Source organism: Cygnus olor, chromosome 5, assembly GCF_009769625.2.
Source record: "Cygnus olor isolate bCygOlo1 chromosome 5, bCygOlo1.pri.v2, whole genome shotgun sequence".
Classification (NCBI taxonomy): domain Eukaryota; kingdom Metazoa; phylum Chordata; class Aves; order Anseriformes; family Anatidae; genus Cygnus; species Cygnus olor.
This window is the reverse complement of record NC_049173.1, coordinates 61,912,336-61,931,662: the sequence shown is the minus strand read 5'-3', so window position 1 is coordinate 61,931,662 and position 19,327 is coordinate 61,912,336. Positions and strand designations below refer to the sequence as shown.

The following is a 19,327-nucleotide window of genomic DNA, read 5'->3' as shown; positions in this document are numbered from 1 at the left end:
AAGAAAGGGAATAGTAATGTCCTGGGAAGCAATCAACATTTTGGAGCCTTTCACTACTATACATGTAGACAATCATAATACCTACCACTGTGCAGCAGTAGAACCCAAGTCATTCCAGAAAAAAAGTTGGTAACAGTATTGCCAGGCACCAAGAGGGGAAATCATTATCTTCCACTTACCCAGAACGTCAATGATTAAGCTAAGAACTGCACCCAGGACTTCTAAACATTAGGCCAGTCCACTGGCTGTTATGCCACACTGCCTCTGTCGTAAATCTATTTGATGGATTTTTCAGTCATGGAACATTAAAGGCTCTGCTCTTGTCTAATGAATATGTTTAAAGAAAACAGTACAAACAAAAGCAAATGTAACACTTAAATTATCTGAGAAGCACTGCTTTGATGTCACACTTGGATAAAGGATTTCCTACTGCAGGCCTATGTACACTTATATATTCTGAAAAATATTTTAGCCAATGCCACTAGCTGGCTTCTATTTAAGTCTGAAAAGGGAACATAATCAGTTTTAGTTGGTTAAGTACGATCTGAGCCAACTTTTATATTACGACCAAAAGCTTGGCAGTGCAGTAGCAGTGGCAAGTAGCAGAAAATTGCTTACAGTGTTATTTGCCAGATTACTTGAATGATTTACATTGGGTTTTCAAGAGAGTTTGGAGTTTTAAAAACTTAAGATTTGGAAAAGACTTGGACTATAGATTTTTGTTCCTAGTTGCAACATGATGCGCAGGATAATATGAACTCACTAAATTAAGCATTTTTTTTTAATACAAACCACCTGAAACATTTAGGAGCAGTTCAGTTTGAAATGTTGAGTGTTTGTTGGTTTTTTTTTTGTTGAAGATTTGGGAGAGCCAACTGATTTAGATTAAATGCTCAACCTTTCACATCCACTTGTTTAAGATTCATGTTGACATTGTACTAAATACAGCTATACAGTTTGTATTCTAGATAAATTGATCTGACTACAAGCCTCACTCTTTAGTATGATTCTTACTCCAAAATAAATCAATATTTAATATCTCCTGCAACAGCCCCAGTAGATAATTTTAAACCTTTTCTCCATCCCATTAAGTTACCTTTAAAAATTCTTTATACAAGCTTTCACAGACGACTTCTGAAAAACTAGTTTATGAAAAGCAGTCTGAAATTCATTAATTCAGATGGAAAGGGTTTTTTAATCTTGCTGCATTGTGCTGATCTCTAAATCCATCTCTGTTTAGCTGATTCTCAGGCTCAGCTAATTGGAAGAATAAATAAATACTTCCTGTAAATCTGTAACACAGATTTTATACATAAAGAAAAATACCCTTCTACAGTCTGCTATGGCACACGGTATCTCTAGGGTGCAGACTTCTGTAAAAACAGGCTGACCAGGGCTCTCCCTAAACTCCCTGAGAGGATGAGCACTCTGCATCATCAGGCACCAGCCTCCACCCAGCTCCAGTCCCGCTGCAACATCAACCAAAAGAAGCAGTGATATGTGGGTATACAAGCTGAACTCAGGCATCAGGCACATTCTAGCCTCTATTTTGAACCTTAAATTCTACTGCTGCTCACTCTCCCCTCCCCACCCTCCAATCTAGTAGAGCAGCTAAGGAGGAGGAAAAACATCTCTTCCCCCTCCCTCAAACCTCTCCTATGGCTAAGGGCCCCAGTGGGATAGGAGCCTTTGATATCAGAAGAATGCAAACAGCAAGGCTTGGGTTTACCTCTTCTTAGGGTTTAGAAACAGAGACATAAGAGGAATTTCAAATGATTGTATATTGGGAGAACTGAAAGGGATTATGCCAAAAGGAAGGAAAGAGCTATATACTCTGAAGCCATCCGGTAGTATATCCACCATTCAAACTACAGGATCTTTATATTCCTACCTGTGCTCTCCCTTACTCTTATTTCTTACACTTCGTTACATTCAAAGCACAGTTTTACAGACACTGTCTGCGGCAGTGAAGCTCTGCCCCATCCCTCACCTTCCAATCTACTGGATTCCAACACACACAGTCCACAGTCCTTTATTTCTTCCAGTTCAGCTGTTTATGGGGTCATGCTGAAAACTCAAAACAGTGAAATGTTTCAGCTTGAAAAAAAAAAAAGGAGGGTTTCTTTTTTTTTTCTTTCCTGAAGATACATTTTGTTGCTTTTACAGCAGAGTTGTCCAAACAGCTGTGTCCTTGAAGGGGCAGCAATCTGCAGCCCAGTGCAAGGATAGAGAACCAGTGCTAAGAGCATCCTTCCTCTGGATGGGCAGCATGTGAAACCTGGCTGAATATAGTTCTTGCCTTTCCAATTCTGTTAAAGATCATCATGTCAGGAGCAATGCCTGCTTTAGTTTGGTTTAAAGCACAGCCTAAAAGGGCCTGATCCCAAATGAGTAATTTAATTACTAACAAAACAGAAATATTAAAGAAACAAATAATATGGTTATCTTAGAATGCAGTTTTCAATTTTATCTCTATTCCTTTGCTACCTCCAAGCAATCAGAAATACGTGTTAAAATGGGTATTCTGCTTATGAAATATATTTGGTGTTCAGCTTAGTTGTGAAACCAAATCAAAGACAAATACAGAGACAACAAAAATACAGTTATATACAGAACACAAACTGTATAGCAAAAATAAGTGAAATAATAGTCACTTTTTACCATGTAAGATGGTAGTGGGAATTCTACTGTAGAAATTGTGTGCTATTCTATTACAATGTGACACACAACAGCAACATGAAGATGTTGTTTTGATGACACTTTGTAGAGTCCCAGCAAAAGCACAGTGAGGGTAAGCAGTAGGGAAGAGAAGCAGCTGGAGGAAGAGGAAAGAAGACCTGAGCTGGTAGATCTTAGCAAACACTGCAAGAAAATTTCCCTGTCTCTCATGGTAACAGGATGACAGAGACTTCCACTACCTAAACTATAGCCTGTATCACATCAGGAACACTCCTAATACCATAGGATTCAAATCTCAGAACAGTTGAAGTATGAATAAGTAATGTGGGTCCTGATTCAGAGAGGCACATGTGCTGAAATCCACCCTCAAATATATAATATAAAGCAAATGCTTTACATTAAGAGACCTTAACTGGGGTCATGAACAGGAAATCATGTACTTTCTTTTTTTTTAACCTTTTTTTTTTCTTTTTTTTTTTTTTAAACCTTTTTACTGGATTCTGTATGGTCTCATAACACAGATTCCAAGGCAGCTACAGTAACATGGCATGGATGGAGATAAAGGGAAATCAGTTGATAAACTAAGCAAATAGTACACTTCATCTCCTTCCCTGATAGGATAATGCACATATTTACTACAATTTTCTCATACTGCAGTTCATTACTTTTGCCTGTCCTTGGTGGTGAGTATATACTGATTAACTACAGATGGCTTTTGCACTGAATGGAATGAAAATCCTATGTAGCTGGAGTATGCCACTCAGTGCAGAGGACTGATAGATGTCCTGGTCTATATATTGTCAGTCTACAACTGTGAATATTAACTCATTAGCCCCTTCCTTGCAAAGAAAGAGAAACAAAGCTTGGCTGAAAAAGATTGGGAGCAAAACTTTTCAGAACACATTTCTTGTATTTTCTGAAAGGAAACAAAGAGTTGACAGGCACTTCATCCATGAGGCGTTTAGCAGCTATGATATGACATGATCTGTAGCATGATACTGAAGAATAAAATACAGGAGTTATGTAAAAAAGGGCATGCAGGTAATCCCTTGATGAAGGGGAATCCCTTGGGAGGAAGAGCGCAGCCAGACAACCTAATCTTATTTATTCAAAGAGACTGACTGGCTTCAGGCGAGGAACAGAATTCTGGTGAGGATCTGGCAACTGAGTATGTTTTGGCAACCTGCTGAACCCTTGATAGAACAAGAAGTTTTACAGTTTGTGACACGTCAGTGTCAGTGTACTTTGTGTACAGTTCTAATGCATATCCTCCCAGTGATAGCCTCTATTTGTACTGGCATCTGAAATACAGCAGAGTGTTCCCGTACTTTAGAAAAGGAACAAACATGTAAAAATAGGATGCAGTAAACAAAAATCCATATGTATATAAAAGATAGTTCACCTGAATAGCAGTCATATAATGACATTGTCTCTTATCAATTTAACTCAGGGATGCAAAGAGCATGGCAATGCAATAAGAATGCATCCATTGTCTGCTATCCCAAGAAGCCTTTGTCAAGATAACAGTGAAAGCATGCACAGCTACCTGATCAACACAGGCCTGACATTAAAGCACAAGTGTCCACTTCTCTTACTGGCTGTTTAATAAATTGCTTTGGAACGGGTGGAGGTGAAAAGGAGATCTTTCCAAAACCTTGTCTCAATGTTCTCCCTCAGTTAATGAATGTCAGCAAGTGGAAGAGAACAGAAATTTGATATGTTTTTCCAGCCTTTCTTATAGAAGCATTTGCAACATGTTAGAGGCCACAGGCATAAAAGTGAAATACTGAGAAATTAATGTTGTCTGTAGATTTTCAGGATGTAAGCTGGGCAATTTCAGCTTGTGGGTTAGGCATACTTCAGGTTTTAAGTAGTGTTATAACAGCTTACTATGACTTGAACATGATTTTAGTACGAGTAATCTGATGTTGAATATCATTTATTACCCTGTTACGCATTTCCAATTGAGATAGACCTGTTTATGGTGTTAGTGTTATGTGACTACAGATGGACAAGCTATGTGAAGGGAACAATTTATTCAACAAATACAGTCTTTCTTATTTTTCCAAACCACCACTGGAGGATCAGCAATTTATATTCTACATGTATAAGTAACTTATAAGTGTTCAAACAATCTAGCTTGTGAGTTATGCATGAACTATGCACTTAAGTGCTCAATAGTTTGCAGGTTGTGATTTATGCTCTAGTTGGTCACGTACGACAAATTATATTGTTTTTGATGCCTGCCTCAATAGTGAGTACTGCAATATTGCCTTAAACTATCTGCAAAAAGCAACTGGGAATTCCTTCAGCCAGGAGGCCTCCCAGGTAGTAGAAAGCCTTTACTTGTATCTATCAGTTCCGGCTTCCATTATCTTCATCACCACAGGAAAAAAAGATGAACATGCCTCTGGCATACCATCCATAGGAAAAAGGTGACAGTGGTAAGGCACAGAGAAGCGAAGTCTGTAGGATCTCTAGATTAAATGCTGCAAAGTTCACAGAGCTGCTGTAGAGATCTACAAATAGCATCAGCACTGTATCAGGGATGGAAATGTTCCCTGATACTGTGATCCTCGTTTGGTCAACATGGAGTTTGGAGTGGGAGGTGAATCAAAACCTCCTTTTTTTTTTTTTTTTATTTTTTAACAGGAGGTTATCAATTTGGGCATAAACAGCAAATGTCTGTAATCATGCACAAATGTCCACGTTCACATGCAAATACAACCATAGAAATAAAAATCTGTTTGCATGAATATTTGTGAAAAGAAAACAAAGTAAGGAACAAGCATGGCATAACTCCATTAATGAGATCTCAAACATTTGCAAATACTGTTTTGTATTACTTGCTCAACTCTTTTCATGAGATGAAAGAAGATTTTACCTGCTAGCATTCTTATTGTTTTGTTAGAAGCAAAACAGTTAAATCAGCACAAAGTAGCATATAATCCCACAAACAGGCAGCTGAGTAAATATCCTATAACAGTGAGTGTATTTCAGTTTATCGTACCTATTGATGCAGGCTAATGATACCTGAGAAACAGAAGACATCTTTAATTTTAGAAAGTAATGAATATCAGGCAGAGTAATCCTAATTTATCTTTGTTTTACTTAATATACTGCAGTTAAAAGAGTGATACTGGCAATGTATTTGGTGTTGTACATTTACTTACAGGAATGAACAGAGAGCTTGGAAATAAATGGTAGTAACTTTGTGGATGTCTGTGCTTGTATCTAAGTGTGAAATAACATGCAAATATATTCTGTAGTTCTCAGGACAATTGAAGAAGTGATATGACAGAATTGTGCAGCTACCATTCTAACCCACAATTTAAATCAATGAATATATTCCTGTCCCAGAGAATTTATGTTTGAACAGTAATTTTCAACCTATTTTTATTGTTTTGTGGAGATGCATAATAAAAACATGGGATAAATTTCAGTATATATCTGCAAAGTCCCTTGAGTAGCTTAGAAATGGATTGTACATAAGAAGGTACAACCATTATGCTGTTACAGCCATCACAAAGACACTATTCCTTTATGGCAGAACACATGTTCTCCTGGAAAAATTATCCCCACTTTTTTTTGTGCAAATTTTTCAGCATTTAGCTCTGGGACACATTTTCATCAAATGCTGTCCCTTTAGGATATTTTGCTGCTCCAATATTTAAGAGAAAAGACCAAAAGAGGGCAAAGTTTTTATCCTTTCCACAGGAAATTCCCCATGCAATTGATATTTGGCATTTTTTTCCTGAGCTGGAAAAGAGATAGAAGAAATGGGCCAATCCCCCCTTTTGTTATTGTTATTATTATCATCACCATTATTATTAATGAGGTCTAAAATATGCAGCTAGGCAATCCTTCAAGTAGCCCTGACAACAGAAATAAAACATCACAGTTGTATTCAGCCACCATACAAGCATGTTGTTAAGCATAGGTAGTGGCAAAAACTCCAGTAGTCGATATACAAAGGCAAAACTAGCAACTAATTCCCAAAGAGTGTGCTGGTTTCTTTCCTGAAAACAGTATTTTATTTCTAAGTGCTTTTGTGATTGACCTGGAAGCAATGAAAAACTTGAAAACTTCAGATAATATGGGGACTTTCTTCAACATATAGTGTTTATATATATATAGTTAATTAATAATGTTTCATGGAGGTCCTTTGGGTGCATTTTCTTTTAACTTCTTACTTTTATACATTACATCACTAGCCAAACTTTTTTTTTTTTATTTTATGGTCAAAAAAGTGTCAGTGATTTATACTTTCCAAATACTGCATTTTTTACTTAACTGATTTTTGATAATTTAATCAATAGACAAATAATTTAGATTTTATTTTAACCAGCTGCTACATGATTTGGGGCACTAAGCATTTAACTGTGTATCTGATATACTGGAGTGCAAATGCACAAGCTACCTACTTTATCAAGACAATTTTGTAAAGTAAGGCAATTGACCAAAAGGCTTAAAAAGAGAGGTCTGCACAGCAACCCCTTCCATTGGTGCAAAACTGGATCCACAGTAAGCTGATGCCAAAGCTAACTTATCTGTAAATTTAGATGACCTATATATGCCAGAGATTTTACACTGCTTCTTTTTGTCTTCTTATTGTCAATTCCACAGTTTGAGTGAACATGTATTTTTAATGTGCAAATTTCAAATACATTATTTTTATGTCTTTCCACACATAGCATACAAAATAAATCTGGGAAAAAAAAAAACAAACAGTGAGTATATTGGTAGGCATAAGTATGAATACTTAGGTGTAAATAGGAGTATTTGAGTAATAGCTATGCAATCAGCTAAAGACTGAATCCTAATGTTACGTACAGGCAGGAGGTTAGCGTTCCATGAGCAGCTTTAATATTTCTATCTTTCGAGTCTGAGGAACAGACTTGACAAGATTTCATACCCACAGCCTCTCACACCTGGTTCCCATTATAAACCTGGCCTTGATAATGGAGCTATGTTCTTATACAGAGGCTAATGTTGGCAATGGCATTTTCCTCCCATAACTCTTATAATCTGGGTACCAGTGTCAGGGCTGTACTTGACCCCTCTATGCATCTGAAGTTACAAATTCCATCACCTTCCTCACTAAATACAGAAAAGTCAGATAAAACATTTCTTTAAGTATAGGTAAAATTTCTAAGCCTGGTTTTATTTTCTGTGATATCTGTGAAAGCTAGTGATATAGTACAGGCTTCAGGGTTATATCAAAAGTAAGTTTTTTTTTTTTTCCCTTTGTTTTTTTTTTTTAATGAAAACTCTTCTCTTTAAGAGATACAGTTGGAGACTCAGGGGTTAGGGCTTTTTTTTTTCTTCCCCCATTTTTTTTCCCCCAAGAAGCTCTACCTCAAATTTAATTTTGAATTACATTTTAAAGTTCTAATTGCAAAAATAAATTCACTGCAACACTACTCCACGTCTGAGGGATTTTAAAATCATCCAGCTATCCAAAGATGCATCTAATTCCTGATCAGGCCTTAGAATAAATAATTATAAAATAATTAAAAAAAAAAAATGCACATTGTGCCCTATTGTTGTCCTAAAAATGCACTGATTTAGAAAACCAATGCAAGCACATATGATAATAAAATTCATATAAAAGCAAAACCTGTCAACACCCCGAACTCAGAAACACAGAAGGGATTTCCCTGGCATAACATGCTGCATAGGATGCCCAGTCATAAAACAGACAATACACCCAGCAAAAAAGTTGCTTGGAATTGTTACTTTTTTTTTTTTCCTCCCCTTCCTTGTTATACTGATTTCATGGTTTATCTTATCTTGTCACATAATTTCAAACACTGGAAGCAACAGCATAAATAAACAGCATGTTTTCCAGTTCTAATAAAAGGGGGCAGTATTACATCAGTTGAAATTCTGAGTTGCCCAAATAATCATAAAAAGTGCTGTAGAAGGATACAAAACTACTGAATTTCACTGAAAATAGATGGTAACTGTATAGACACTAACAAATCTGCTTCCCCGCACTGAGGTAAAATTTTCAGAGCTAGCTCTGTGGAACTTTGGCTCCTACATTATGGCTATTTCATAAAAATTTCACTTGAGTAACTACTTTGCTTTCAAAATTATTAAGGAAGCATTATAGTTAATATAAAATAAAGGAAGATTTTTCATGTGGCAAGGATAAGTGCTAAGCCAAAGAAGGAAATTGCAAAATTATTGCACTTTCAAAAAACTTTAGAACTTATTTTTTAATGAAGATTTTTTATAATAAAATACCAGTGTCCAAATATGGCTTTAGGAAGTTAACTTTGAACACTTAGTATTAAAAAAATCTTTGCTTACATATATTATTTACGGCCACAATTAGATTACTAAACAGGACAAATTCACAGTAATGTATAAGGAATGTTGGTAAGAACAAGGACTGCTGGGATTTGTATTTGAAAGTTCTCCCTGTTCTGGAGCATCTAATTTAGAAAAGTAATTTATCTGTATTAAAATTATGGGACTGTAAAGGGGATGCCTCCTTCTACGTCTCAGAAACTCCACAGGTAAAGGTTTGTTGACTGAGGAGAATGACATATTCAGCAAAAACAGTTTCCCAGTTGCAGTGTCTCTTTGTGGAAATCAGATTCTTCATTAGACAGATGAAATACATTCTCACTGAGTTAAAGAAAACAGTGTCTTTCTTTTTCCTCTCTATACTGTTCCAGATTTCCTATTACAGAATTTAAAAATATACATTTAAACTTACATTATAACATACCTAAGTGTGAGCTATATGGGGTAGGACCTTCTTTAAGTTGTGGAGTTCCAAGAACAGAACTTGGTATGATTCTTGAGACAATACCATGAAAAAGTAACAACTTTGTAAAGCTAGTCATTTGTTATTGACGCTACTATTCTTTTTTTTTTTTTGCCTGACTAAGGTATTTGCCCTTTAATTACAAGTAGAATTAAGATTTAACCCACAGAAACAAGAATCCAACTGAAAATGCTTACAGCTTCAGTTATGTCTCCCAGTACTATGAAATATAAGCGATGACTTCTTATTTGCCAGCTGCAAATAAAGGTTCTTATATAAGAAACTAAAGGGGAAAAAAAGTTTTTCTTAAAAGTTAAAAGCAAAAGAGAATGAATCACTTGCTACAAATCTAAACCCATTATTCATAAAGATTTATAAAAATCCACAAGGCCCTTATAACTAATTTATTCATGTTCTCAATTTAAGGGTGGTCATCAGTGTGTTTGATAAAAGGAAAAGATAATCAAACATAAGATACTCTGAAAGTGTATTTTCTTAAATGTGTTTTTTTCTGTTGTTTTGTGTTTTGTTTTTGTACTTATTTCAGAAATGACTAGTAACAAGGATGCTAGTACAAGGTACTTCTCTTTGTGATTCTCTGAGAAACACCCTGCAGCTGCAGAAAAAGTACTGTGACTCCTGCCTCTGCAGTTGTTCTGTCTACAGTGTTGAATATACAGAGAGAAAAAAGCTGGAAAAACAAAACAAAACAAAACAAACAGCAACATAATCCAGTACTGCTTGCATTTAGAAGAATGCAATACAACGATGGAGTCATCGCAGGGGTGCGGGCAGTGAAAAGGAGACTATGTATGACTAGTAACTTTTTCTACAAAGACTTCCCGAAGTGTTTTATCAGGCATAGTTTGCACGCATGTGCAGTGGCTTCATATAAATGATGAAGCGTAACAGCTCCAGAGGAGTTGTTACACTCTATTGTGTCAGTAATCCACATATTTAACAGTCCCTAAATACAGCAGACCGTAACACCTCCAAAGGAGTCGTTATGGCTTATCAAGTCAAATCCAAGTGCCTAAATATGGATTTGATCAATAGACTGTAACATCTCCAAGGGTAAATAATATATGTTTTTAAGAATGTACACATTTTGCATACAAACAGTGGTCTATATTAGCATAAATGATGTGGATTCAAATTGTAAAATATTTATTTAGAGATAAGAAAGGAATAAAAGGCTCATTATAAGGGGTACTACAGTACAATAATTCCCAGAAAGCAGGTGCTGACTCGTCATTTATTTTGGGGTCCAATTCTGGTTTCCTACTGCAAATATACAGTTCTCTAAAAATCTACGAAAGAATGAGAATGGAATATAAACATACAAATGTTATACTACATTCTGCTTCTTCTCAAATCTCAAATAATTTTCTTTCTGTGTAAGAAAATGGGGAGGTGGGGGTATCCCTGGGTCTAGCAGATATGTTGTGATTATTTCACAAAATGGTTTAGCTTGGAAAGGACATCTGCATGCAACCTGGCCCACTGCCCCCTGCTCAAGCATGGCCACCTGGAGCAGGTTGCCCAGAACCATGTCCAGAAATGCAAATATTTAGTGGGTATGTGTTATATCCTGACTTCATATATTTTTCTCCAATGAAGATTAATGCATATTTGCCTATATTTTTTCTACAAAGATTTTCTGAAGTTTTTTTGTCACTGTTTTCATGCTTTAGGCACACACACAAAAAAAAAAAAGGCAGCAAGATCGGAAAATCTGGTCCTTTTAATATAATGTCAGTTATGTTATAGATTACATACCATTTTCAGGTTCATTTAGAGCCTTAAATAAAATCTTCTAGGCATTCATCCTAGTTTAAAGTACTAAAATAAATTCAAGCAGCTCTAGTAATGCAAATTCTGTTTTAAGTACTTTAATGCACTCGTTTCTGTTGCAGGTAAGCATGGCTTGACTGGAAAAAAAAAAGTCATAGCCTCTGAATGAAGCCAATTTTCTTACAATTTTACTTTTTGCTCATATCAAATTGAAAGAACTTTGTAGCCTGGAAAATCTTCTGGATTTTCCTAATTCTCTCCCCCTCCTTAGTATTTCTCTTTACTCTGTGAAGCCTTTTCCTCAGTCAGCCTGCATCTGACACGCGCCAGGTAAAGGAGAAAATGTCAGCTCTGTTCTAATGACTTTTTGCCTTGCATACACAAACTGAAATAACCCTGAAATTGTAGATGTCCTTTGAATAGTATCATCTCTGAAGAGTAGCCTAACCTTAATGTTTTTGCAAATGGTAAAGCATGACTGTGCCAGCGCTTCGTGTTTTTGTTTTGCGCTTTCTGATGAGTGAATCTCTATGAGCACTTTTAAAGCTTTGTAGATTTTTTTGAACAGCAGAACATGAACACAGGCAATTTTCAGTTCTGTGTCTCTAACGAAATACAAAGCTTTCTGAGATTTAAGTGACACATTTTCAAAAAGGCCTAAGCCCAGGCTTTGAAGCTATGTACATAATTTTATAATGGCAATCATTTGCACAACAAACTATTACCGGCTATCTGAACTTGAAGACCAGTAACTGACCAAAACTCAATAGCTTTTTTAAACCATCTGCAGGCAATTAATTTGTCATCTTTTTCTGGTGCCAGCTTCTAGCTACTTATTTATACAAGTCTAATTACCTGAAGCCCATTTCTGAAAATTTGGTCCTGAAAACATAGTGTCCTCATTCTTCAAAAGAAACTAGTCCAGAATAGCAACTGTGCTATCAAAGCCTCAATGGGATTATGACAAAGTATACACTATATTCTTTGCATGCAATTATTTCAAAATTATGTTTTTTTACTGAAGTGATCTATCATTCCCTCCCCCCATTTTGATCATCCTAGCCATCAATTTTAAAGTAAAAGAAATACACCATAATGTAAAAATTGAAAGGCAAGGGGTAAAAGGAGTAAAATGAGTGTTCTAAAATTCTATTTGTGCAAAGGATGCCTCTGTTTTTAATGTATTTTATACATGCTATAAAATATAAATATATTCCCTTAGTATTCATGACTCTGACTTAACTCTTCTATTTTCTTTAAGATAGTGAGTCAGGACATATCAGCATTGAAAACGACTAATTTATATCCCATTCTTTTGCAAACCCTGCTGTTCTTGCATTTTCAGAGCAAGGATAACAAACTAGTATACCAAAGGTAAAATCAGAGTACATACTATAACTTTTTCCTGCTTTAACGATTCCTTCTATAGTACGTGCTACAGTAAACAAAGCTAGCAGGATTATATAAAGGGATTTAGAGATTTAACTACAAATTTCCTTGCTGCTGTTTCTTCTCAGAGTTTAAAAGTTTCAAACGCTGCCATGAGAAGCCTCCAGACAAAAGACAGCATTTGAGAACAATGTTTTTTATATATTTTTAAGACTTCCAATAAACTCTGCTAAATTGGCAAGTAAATTAAATTTTTTTCCTCATATTGTGTGATGTATAACCACAACCTAGAACCTGTACATCCATCTGTGTTGTTCCTACATGTGTATCAGGAATTGTGTATTGCTAGTAACCTGCACAAAAAAAGAAATTCCAGTTTATCCACTGAACCATTTATTTCCCTTTCTTTAAAAGATGAAAGGAAAAATAAGAATTTACTGTATCCAATACAAGAAGTAAACATGGTACTGAAAAAACTCAGGGAACAGGCCTGATAAGTAAGCAGATGCCATTTTTATACTTTTCAAATTCAAATGAAATGTTAAGAATTCTTTTAATAGCCCTTATAGTGTCTTAGATATTTTTAAATGTCAAGCAACTGAAACTCATAAAATACATTTTAAAACTAGCATTATTTTATAAACTCTTAATACTAATCATAGGCATGACATTTATTTTATAACTTTAACGTTACTACCCTACATCTCAGTTAGTTAAGACAAACACTGACTTTACATTGAAAGTTTTGTCTGAATATGGCCTACTTAATCAGTTATTAATTCCTCTGTTTTTCATAGTATGAACCTGTATTAAATGAGGTTTTAAATGTTGACACTTAAACTAACACTAGTAGAAATAAAAATCTATTAACCTCTGAATTTGTCCTGTAAAATCATTTTAATCCTGTGTAGTAATTGTTTAACAAATTGTTTTAATAGACACCAACCCTTTCTCTTGCTTTAAGTGATGTAAAGAATCAAGCAAAAATATAAAATGTAGATTAAAAGGTATGCATCAATATTTGACAGCTCTGTTTACATTTCCTTTCCTTTCTGTGCCTTCCTACAGTCTGCTTACTCACTAAGTATTCCCTTGTGAGTTGAGAAAAGATCATATCATCAAATTCATGGTTTAAGTTATAAATAATATTCTACTGAATCTTATACTCAGCCTAGATAAAAAATTCCTGTTGCTCTTTGGAGTATAATATTATCTCCCTCTATACTCCCCAAAGTATATAGAACCTACGCTCTGAAATACAGAATATCACAGAATTTCATTAATGAATTATTTTTCTTTTCTCCAGGAAATACTCTGAAACACTAGGTGCTTTGTAGGCTAATGAATGTGTCAGTTTCTGTTCTTTACCAAATTGAATCATAACAGTTCCAATTTGTCCAATGCCATAATGATTACAGGGATATTCCTGGGACTCCTTTCTAGTTAACTGAAATGTAGAGCAAGTCTTGTGGTATATAACTGACTTTGTGTCAGTGGTGTAAAATCATATATGCTGTATTTTTTGCAGCATAAGCCACCTCTAAGGAAGCTAACAGAGTAGCATTCTTCACCAAAAGGGCTGCCTTATAGCTCAGCCAGTTACCTAATTCAGTGTTTACTGGCTTTATTATACACACGGAGACCTGTTCCTGGAGCAAAACTTGTAGGCTTTGGAAAGGCCACAGAGCAGGACAACACAGATGCAAACAATTTTACAAAGGAGTTCTTTGCCCTCTGAGTAGTCCTTAAGATGCATGACAGAAACTGTTCCTCACCTTTGGGGTATGATTCCAGGTTGCTGTCTGGTAAACTGAATGTTGTCCTGCTCAGTCCAATGCTGGATATTCTCTCTCTCCACTTTCTCTATTTTATTACAGTTCCCCATTTCACTTTACTATTTGGAAACTAAGTCAAGATTCAACAAAGAATGTGGATTTCTAATTTCCTACCGAAACCAAGAGCCAAAAGCACTGTTTTGAGCTTAGATTCTTTGTTGAATCTGAGTCACAGATTTAAGCATACTCAGATACATTCAAGAACATTGTGATACTCCACCATGCTAGTATGTAACTCGCCTTTCTGTCATACTTATCAATCCAAACATTCTCAAAAGCACAACTCAAAATGTAATGACCACAAACAATAGTAGCTTCAACTAATTCATTTTCCACATTGTTATATTCATGCTTACAGATTAATCATATGTAGTGCATAGGATTGTTTTTTTGAATGCTGTTTTGTAAACACAGAAAGTTTGTAGCACAGCACTGTGAAGTGACAAGCTGTATTTAACATGAATCAGAGATGGCTAAAGGCTGTAAAAAGAAATTTTATATAAAAATAAGAAGCTATTTGCAGGGAAAAGAATGAATGACAGACTGTGTGGCAATGGCAGACATTACCTTCTCGTTCCTGCAGTTGTTTAGACCCATGTTATTCATGGAGGGCAATTTTCCATCAACACCATGAGGCTGCTGTTGCTGCTGCTGCTCCCTTTGGATCTGCTCTCTCATTTTTCGAGCCTCCTGAATGGCTTTCATTACTGTGTCCTGGTCCCCAAATAGGGCAGGTGAATTAAGACTGGAAAGGATATCTATAAACAGAGAACACACTTTATTTAGGTAATCATTAAAATTAGAATCCAGTGTAATTACTCAGCTCTCATCCCGTTAAAAACTCCAACCAACTAACATCTGCAAAAGGAGGAGGAGTGGCAGTTGTTGTCTGTTTGAAGGCTGAATTAATCTATAGAATTGATTGATAAGCCTGTGCTCCTCTTTTGTTGTATTATAAATACAACCACTGAAGTCTTGCTGTAGCCTCATATGTATATGTAAGTATCTGAGTATACCCACAGACTCTCTGTTAAACCCAACAATTATCGGAAGGTTAAGTGGGAAGCCTTTGAGGTATTAATAAAAATTGACAAAATGAACAAAGAAGGAGAAAGAAATCTTTAGTTGGACATGAAAGTCTATGTCAATTTTTAGAATCTATCAAGACAGAGCCTTCACTCCACATATTTAGCTTTCAATTTCTGAAAGAGCACCCATAGTTATTGTGGCAGACAGAATCTATTATTATCTTAACATAAGTATAAAGCTCTAAATTGGTAGAGAAAATCTGTTTTTCTTTCTGTTTTTCTGGACAGAAAGGGAAATTCTTAAACATGCATCAAACTCACACAAAACATTTCTGTTGCATTTTAAAATGCATTCGAGAGGTAAAGATGAGTACTCCAGATACACTTTCTCATTTTAGACCAAAAGACAGCAATTATTTGGTGACTGGTTGTTTTGCCGTGCTGTGGCAAAGCTTTGACTAGACCACTGGTTCCTTCATGGGAGTATCCTTCATGCAGCACATGGATAGATTTGTGTATATACATTCAAGATAAAAAACTTTGAGCAAAGTTTGTGCATGGTCTGTGTATCTGACTGTTAAGTTGATGTCCTTTATCAAAGCTCTGAATTTGTGGTATTTGTGTACTTACTAACACTCCACTATAACAAATCAGTAAATATACAATATTTAAGTAAAATATATAGAGAATATAAATAAAATAAAGTAATTAAAATATAATAAATTTCAACCTCAAAAGACCCTGAATTCTTTTAAAATGAAAAACATTAAGATTACATGCTTCTCACACTTCATCCTGGGAACCAAAAAGTTGATATAATACAGTGGTCTAGATGGGAATGAATGCAATGGAACTGTGACTTAATGAGATTTAGACTCCACCTAAATTTATCATAAAACAGAACAAAAGATCCCATGTTGTTTGTTGATTTTTGACAATACTTCTGTAGCTTCTTTACTTCTGGATCAAGGGGAAATGTTTTTATGATTTACAGGAAAAATAGTCACACCCTAGGCATATCTTCTTTATCCATTTCTCTAGAATAGTCTGCGAGTTCATATTGGTATAAGTCTTTTAAGAATGGAACAAATCATAATTTTTATATATTTAATCATAATTTTTATACATTTAATGTATGTATTTAACATATCTGTTCATTATTCACAAGTGTTTCTATATATTTTACAAGTACACTTGAGCTACAGATTGTGAGGAAGTGGTTTGTATTTAGTCATGGTTAAAATCTACTATCTGATCTTTAGGCCTGGTAATCTAAATTTTACAGCTCTTGATTCTGTTTCTTGACTAGTTAAGATAGTCTTCATGTCCAGTTTTCAGATCAATTTTGTTTCATTACTTAATAAGATTTATCTCTTAATTAAAGAATCGTTAACATGGGTAAAAAAAATTCCTTATTTGCAACCATATGCATTAACAGAATCTTGTCAGATATATGAACAAATAATAAAAACTTGAACAAACAATAAAATGAACAGATAATAAACTACACTGGCTGGGCTGAAGACATTTTGTCTTTGATAAAAAAATAAACAATTTATTCAGTAGATTGTCTAGGTAAAATGAACTTAATACCCAGGATACAGAGAATTATTTTTCTTTCAGAATGTTGTTCTGGGTAAAACTAATGGTATATTTGGGCTAAACAGCTGAAAAACACATTTGGAGTTACCTTCCTGCCTGACTTCTGAATCATCGTGAACCATGGACAAACCTTGGCTCAAGGAGTGACAGAAAACTTACTTATTTGAAGTATTATATACTGTTGCACTGGATTTAACTCATCACATGAGCCATCACGTCTCTACGTCTAATATCTAATCAGGCTCTATATGCATGCAAAGCTGCTTTTTTTTTTTTTTTCTTTTGTCCATTTAATCCAGAGACCAAAATTCAAAAGTTAACCCTGAATGTATACATCCATTTGATGTCTTTGGAGAAGATATCAATATAAACACCTTTTTCATGTTTATCACATATGCACATTATTATGTGTATATATTTGCATGTATATGTTAAATATTTATTTGCTGTATTTCCTATAGATGCATATCACTGCTGTATCATTTTGTTTACTCTTGTAAACCCCTGGCATTCAAGAGTTAGTTGGAAATCTTTCCTGCATTTTTTCTCTCCATTTTAAACAGAAATGTAGATCCAACTATATATTTAATTCAGATGTAAGTGTGTTCAAGCTGACATTTTACACAGAAAACCTGCCAGTTTTCTCCTTTTCCAAGGACAGAATAGTTACCTAAAGAGGATCCTCTTCCCAGAGATCCACCAAGGGGGCTGGGGATGCCGCTTTTGTTTGTCACTGTCACTGGACTGCTTTTGCTAGCTGGGAAGAGATTCTGTGTTGGAGATGTCGGGGATTTGACAGGTTCAGCTGTCTTGGGTCGGGCTGAAAGATTCAGTGGCTGGGCTGCTTCATCCTACAAGAGTTTAATGTAAATAACTATTAGGAAAAGACAAATGAACAAATCATTTTGCAAGCAGCATTTACTTTACACCTCGAAGACAATATCACGTTCTCCTGCAATAATAACAAAAGAAGCTAATTATCTGCCTCCTTTAAGATTCAATGAAAGGAAATCTCATTAATTTATCTGTGTTATGCTTCTATTTACATTAACTATGTGGCTGGATCGTTCTTTTTGCCAAATTAAAATTTGAATTAGCTCACATTACAGCCTAATTTCCTAATGTGTTTTCAGAGATCTAAATTAACCTAGGGCATTTACAAAGAATTATTTAAAATTTCCAGCAGCTCAGTAATGCTTTTGCATTGGTTCTATTTGAAAAGTTCCTGGCACTATAAAAATAAGTTATGTAACTTATTTTTAAATGTATTAAAAACTAAGCAATCAGAAGTACTTCCATGAAAGAATCATTTGGAAACCCCTGACAGTTCTTTGGCCCACATTTAATGCTGCTGCTAGCTTATACATTCCATGCATCTTATTTTGACTGCATGTTTTGTTTAGTAAAATTATCTATGCTGTTCCCTCACAATAAAAGATAAGAATTTCATTGAATTTAGATTCCTTGACTTACTACAGTAATCAATGCATACTGTATGCATTTTAAAACATATTTCATATATTTTCTACTTTTAATTTTGTATATTTTACAATATTTTATTATTCCTCTGTGCCATGTGTTTTTGACAGTTTAATGTAAAATCAGACTTTTTTTCATATAAATGCAATTCTGCTTCTTGATTGTTTGATACTTCTGTAATTATTTCTGTATTCTGTAGTTATTTCTTATGCATTCAACCTTTAGTGTATTTGTATGTTCATTTGCATAAAGACAAGGAGTATTTTTTAAGGATATGTAAATCTAGTATCAGTACGCTTATATCTTTTGATACTTTTCATACGCAATTACGGAAGAAATTCTCTCTTTGACACAAATCTTGTTTCAGTGCTATGGGAGAATAAGTCTATTTGAGAAAAATCTAAACTTTTGGAAGAAGACTCATTCAAGTAATTAACTTCTTTGATCGGGGTAGATATTAACATCATAACCTTCTTCCCATTCTCTGGGTTTGTTCCTTTTGCTTAATATGTTAAACAAGACAGAGCATTTGGAAAACTGTGAAATAGTGATTTTCTGTAATTAAAGAGCCCAGCAAGACAGATCTCTCATCTAAAATATGCCCAAAGCAGAATCATGCTAGATATAAGAGTGTATCATCCCCATTTTAAAACACTGCACTGATCACTTCAAAGCTTAGAACTATATCAGAATACAATAATACACTACATTATCTCATCTCTTCCATTCTCCTCACTGTC

The 19,327-nt window shown here is 35.0% G+C and overlaps 1 protein-coding gene across 9 annotated transcripts in view; it reads right to left on the bottom strand.

Annotated features, from left to right (window-relative positions):
• SOX6 (SRY-box transcription factor 6) overlaps window positions 1-19,327 on the bottom strand; it is a 385,626-nt gene that overhangs the window by 46,376 nt on the left and 319,923 nt on the right. For all 9 annotated transcript variants that reach the window (XM_040557484.1, XM_040557486.1, XM_040557485.1 and 6 more), the window contains 2 exons: window positions 17,779-17,959; window positions 15,046-15,236 (listed from right to left, as the gene is read on the bottom strand). In XM_040557484.1, coding sequence (XP_040413418.1) covers window positions 15,046-15,236; window positions 17,779-17,959 — 372 coding nt within the window. The remainder of the gene's footprint in view (window positions 1-15,045; window positions 15,237-17,778; window positions 17,960-19,327) is intronic.